The sequence below is a fragment of the Oncorhynchus clarkii genome, unplaced genomic scaffold (assembly GCF_045791955.1).
Source record: "Oncorhynchus clarkii lewisi isolate Uvic-CL-2024 unplaced genomic scaffold, UVic_Ocla_1.0 unplaced_contig_11079_pilon_pilon, whole genome shotgun sequence".
Taxonomy (NCBI): domain Eukaryota; kingdom Metazoa; phylum Chordata; class Actinopteri; order Salmoniformes; family Salmonidae; genus Oncorhynchus; species Oncorhynchus clarkii.
In genome coordinates, this window is record NW_027258640.1 from 55,469 (window position 1) to 60,733 (window position 5,265).

At 41.2% G+C, this 5,265-nt stretch overlaps 1 protein-coding gene across 1 annotated transcript; it reads left to right on the forward strand.

The window, feature by feature from the left end:
* Positions 1-465: 465 nt before the first annotated feature.
* LOC139397805 (small integral membrane protein 22-like) lies at positions 466-4,013 on the forward strand. Its single transcript, XM_071144235.1, has 4 exons — positions 466-547; positions 1,446-1,618; positions 1,733-1,800; positions 3,575-4,013. The coding sequence occupies exons 2-4, from the start codon at positions 1,489-1,491 to the stop codon at positions 3,620-3,622; spliced, it is 246 nt and encodes an 81-aa protein (XP_071000336.1). The 5' UTR covers positions 466-547; positions 1,446-1,488; the 3' UTR covers positions 3,623-4,013.
* Positions 4,014-5,265: the final 1,252 nt, after the last annotated feature.

The window sequence follows — 5,265 nt, forward strand, 5'->3', positions numbered from 1 at the left end:
ACTTCCACGTAAACAATGCATCAGAAGTGAAAAACGGAAAATGAGGAGCCGGGAAAGTAACAGCGCCTCATACGGAACTAATATGTTACTACAATACATCATATGACCGCAACTCAATCTGACACAATATTGCTATTCCTTGAATTATGTAAATCAGCTGGTTTACTAGAGAAAAATATATATATTTATAATTTACTGCAATGAAAACAGAAATGTAGCTATGACAAATGCTAGTTTTATATACATGCGTCACACATATGAATTGTTCTGACTTTATTTCCTTCAGTCACATCATAAAAGTTTCCTTTGAAAAGACATGGCCAAGAGCAATGGTGGAAATGACTGGCAATATCTCTCACATTCGGTAAGTCCATGATCACGAGACACCTTTAGATCTACTCGGAGGAAATGAAGCAGGATTCAAACGACCTACCCTTGCCCCATGCAAATCAGTGTGTACAGTGACTCACACGGCGACAGGTGCGTCAGTCGGACAGGTACCCGGAAGAAGAGAGAACAAAAAAACAAGAGCTTGTTCGAGTTACAGGTACAATGAACTTCGGAAAAATATATAGAAACGTGTTTGATTACTACCGAAAATATGAGTTTATTGTAATTGTTTATGTTCAAGTAAAGTCAGATATATTGGTAATCTTGGAATATTCTTTAAAAGTGAAAGTCTGAGGCTGTAATTCATCAAGATGTTACAGTCAGTCAAACACTAACGATAATGATGTTGGTCTTGTGTTAAAGAAGTTAAAAGCAAATAGTGGCATTTTTAGATGTAAAATAGAGTCTGTATTTGGCTAGTTGATCTATATCTCATCATAGTAGTCTATGTGAAAGTGATCAGGAGAAAAGTACTGTGTCTAGGTCAGAGCAGGTACGCTGAACTCTGATCCAGTTTATGAGGTACATTCAAAATGTAGCATGATCTCCCTTACAATGAAATAACGTATTTGTTTGTATATTTTAGGCCTACTTTATAGACCGACATAGTCAGCCAGCCAGGTGCATTGTACTTGTCTATAGAGAATTACCACACGTCTCTTCTCCCAGTGTGTCCTGTATTAACCCTGACTGGTACAGTTATGGACCAGAGAAACCTTGTAGTCTATATCAGAACCGCGTCTCTTCTCCCAGTGTGTCCTGTATTAACCCTGACTGGTACAGTTATGGACTAGAGAAACCTTGTGGTCTATATCAGAACCATGTCTCTTCTCTCAGTGTGTCCTGTACTAACCCTGACTGGTACAGTTATGGACCAGAGAAACCTTGTAGTCTATATCAGAACCATGTCTCTTCTCCCAGTGTGTCCTGTATTAACCCTGACTGGTACAGTTATGGACCAGATAAACCTTGTGGTCTATATCAGAACCACGTCTCTTCTCCCAGTGTGTCCTGTATTTTATAATCATAATAAACCCTCTACTGTTCTTCTCCAGTGTGTGAACCCTTACTGAGACGAATTCTAGCCCAGCTATAGCCATGGACCAGAGGAGCCTACAGGAAGAGTTTAAGGATCAGTTTACAGACGTGGTGTCCAGACTGCAGTCTAAACAGCTGTTCCAGTCTGACTGGGACATCGCCTCCTTCGCTGTCTTCTTCATCTTCATCGGTAGGAATACACACGCACACACACACACACACACACACACACACACACACACACACACACACACACACACACACACACACGTACACAATTGATTATCCACCTTGATCCTTTCAGGCATGGTTCTGCTGCTTGTTGTCCTGGTTCTGATCCGCTGCTGTTGCTGCTGTTGCTGTGATGAACAGGTAATGTAGCAATCAATCAATAAAATCTAATGGCCTGTTTCTGTGAGAAATGTGTGGTGTGTATATAGCCTGGTCCCAGATCTGTTGGTATCTATTGCCTGGTCCCAGATCTGTTGGTATCTATATAGCCTGGTCCCAGATCTGTTGGTATCTATAGCCTGGTCCCAGATCTGTTGGTATCTATAGCCTGGTCTCAGATCTGTTGGTATCTATAGCCCGGTCTCAGATCTGTTGGTATCTTTAGCCCGGTCTCAGATCTGTTGGTATCTATAGACTGGTCCCAGAGCTGTTGATATCTATAGCCTGGTCCCAGATCTGTTGGTATCTATAGCCCGGTCCCAGATCTGTTGGTATCTAAAGCCCGGTCTCAGATCTGTTGGTATGTATAGCCCGGTCCCAGATATGTTGATATCTATAGCCCGGTCTCAGATCTGTTGGTATCTATAGCATGGTCCCAGATCTGTTGATATCTATAGCCCGGTCTCAGATCTGTTGGTATCTATAGCCTGGTGCCAGATCTGTTGGTATCTATAGCCTGGTCCCAGATCTGTTGGTATCTATAGCCTGGTCCCAGATCTGTTGGTATCTATAGCCTGGTCCCAAATCTGTTGGTATCTATAGCCTGGTCTCAGATCTGGGGTCTCAGATCTGTTGGTATCTATAGCCTGGTCCCAGGTCTGTTGGTATCTATAGCCTGGTCTCAGATCTTTTGGAATCTATAGCCCGGTCTCAGACCTGTTGGTATCTATAGCCTGGTCTCAGATCTGTTGGTATCTATAGCCTGGTCTCAGATCTGTTGGTATCTATAGCCTGGTCTCAAATCTGCAAGTAACCGCCTCACCACTCCGGCAGCCATGACCCTGCCGGAGCTGGCCACCAGCGGCCTCATGGTGAGTCTGTCATAGGTTATAGGTCATAGCAGAGAAACTGGTCTCGCCGTCTACTGTATGCAATTTACATCACAATGACGCTCTCTCGCTCTCTCTCTCTCTCGCTCTCTCTCGCACTCTCTCGCTCTCACTCACTCTCTCTCGCTCTCCTATAGCCAGGTCTCAGATCTGGTGCTCTTGTCAACAATGTTTGGTGTGAGTTGGCATGATAGCACACAGACTGGCACACTGTGGTATACAGGACCACATTTCTGATATGTCAGCCACCCATAGTGTTAATGAGAGAGCTGTATTTATTTCAAATCACTTCAAAAGGAAGCCATGTCATTGACTCTATCCTGTCTGGTATCATGGTCATTCAGACTATCCTGTCTTGTATCATGGTCATTCAGACTCTATCCTGTCATGTATCATGGACAGTCAGACTCTATCCTGTCATGTATCATGGTCATTCAGACTCTATCCTGTCATGTATCATGGTCATTCAGACTATCCTGTCATGTATCATGGACAGTCAGACTCTATCCTGTCATGTATCATGGTCATTCAGACTCTATCCTGTCATGTATCATGGTCATTCAGACTCTATCCTGTCATGTATCATGGTCATTCAGACTCTATCCTGTCTTGTATCATGGACAGTCAGACTCTATCCTGTCTTGTATCTTGGTCATTCAGACTCTATCCTGTCTTGTATCTTGGTGAAGACCCATCCGTTTGAGTCAGTCACATCCTACAATAGAGGGTCTGTTTTAGTGTGACCAGATTTAGCATGGCTGTATCAAGGAGTCTGTGTCAGACAAGCGTTCACTGCATTTCCTCTGAATAAAGATGTGTTGAAAGATGCATGATTTCCCCTCCTCTCTCTCTGTGTTTCCCAACAGCCGAGAAGACACAAAGTGGGTCATGAAAACTTTGGAATGGAGACCTGAAAGGAACTCGGAACAGAGTAGAAGATTCCACAATGACGACACTTAGAAAATTGATTAGTCCTTTTTATAATATATTTTTCGATGCACTTTAAAATTTGCACTTTTAATCTGTGTGCCAAACCAAGAGTTGTATAACTTGTTTTCATTCTGGTTCCATCTATTTACTTTTGACTGTTGGAAAATGTTGCACTCCCTGAGGTAACCCGGTTTAGCCGCCGTCTAATGGTGGAACGTCATTGGAGGTCATATGAATCAGTTTGTTTACTTGTTCCCTGCACGGCTAGCGGTTGTTGCTAGGACGCCAGAAAGGAGAGGCAAGGTGAAAACAGTCACTGAGTCTCACAACCAGAAGATAAAAGGGCTTTCACTAACGGTTCATGAAAAAAAAAAACTAGGCACCAACTCTTTATGTAGTGGAATCAACGCTGTGTACTTTAAACTTAACTTCTTAAGTGTATGTAATGAGGAACGATAGATAATGTAGGAGTATTGATTCAATGACTTTTTAATGTAGTTAATTATATTAACAACATAATTCAATGTTGAAACAGGTACATTGTATCATTCAAATGATTAAATAATATTTTGTATTGAATCTGTCCCCGATTGACTGACCGAACACTCCAGTATAACACCTCTTTATTGCACAGATAATAGATCATATGGTCCACAACATATACATTGTACGCATCTCTAAACAGTTTTTAAAACACTTGCAGTAATAATGATTTTTGTTCAACATTGGAATGGATCTTCACTTCACAGGGAATCATTAAAAGGAAAAATAACATAAGTGCAAAAATTAAACAATTGAATAAATAAAAACATTAACAAAACAACACATTAAAATGAACTGATACAATGACGAATAACAGCTTATTGTTGAGGAGGCATGAACGTTTACTTTTCAAAAGCTGGGAATGTCCGTTTTCCTTTACACTTGACATAAGAGCGGCATTCCAAGGAATAGAGAGTCAGAAACCTTACAAGTTAATTTCACTATGAAGAGTTTCATGTCACAAACGTGTACTACTGCTGAGTAGTGTAGTCTACACAAAATAACAGTATAGTTTACCACAGTAGGACAATCTGCTTGACAAATTTAGTTTCCAATAACTTTTTCACACTGCTGAGTAGTGTAGTCTACACAAAATAACAAGCTGGCCTGGTTACTCATTAACCGTAGATGCTGGAACCGTGTAGGAGAAGAAGATGTGTTTGTATCGGTCCCTACCCAAATAAACCATAAATTAAAATTATCTTTTGGTCGCTATTATAGTGTGAAAAGGGTATAACTGTGTGGAAAGGAGGAACGTTAGTATTCAGTAACAAGAGAAGTGTTTCAGACTAAAACAACACAAGCTGATCCATTGATTCATAACGAGGTCCTAGTTAGTACTATACAACAGGGAGGTCCTAGTTAGTTAGTACTATACAACAGGGAGGTCCAAGTTAGTACTCTTCAACGGAGGTCCTAGTTAGTTAGTACTATACAACAGGGAGGTCCTAGTTAGTTAGTACTCTTCAACGGAGGTCCTAGTTAGTTAGTACTATACAACAGGGAGGTCCTAGTTAGTTAGTACTATACAACAGGGAGGTCCTAGTTAGTTAGTACTCTTCAACGGAGGTCCAAATTAGTTAGT

Excerpts from the sequence above, each read along its gene's own strand:
- LOC139397805 (XM_071144235.1), top strand. The coding sequence starts at position 1,489 with ATGGACCAGAGGAGCCTACAGGAAGAGTTTAAGGATCAGTTTACAGAC. Across the intron at positions 1,619-1,732 it reads TGTCTTCTTCATCTTCATCG|GCATGGTTCTGCTGCTTGTT; the intron begins GTAGGAATACAC and ends TGATCCTTTCAG. Across the intron at positions 1,801-3,574 it reads GCTGTTGCTGTGATGAACAG|CCGAGAAGACACAAAGTGGG; the intron begins GTAATGTAGCAA and ends GTTTCCCAACAG.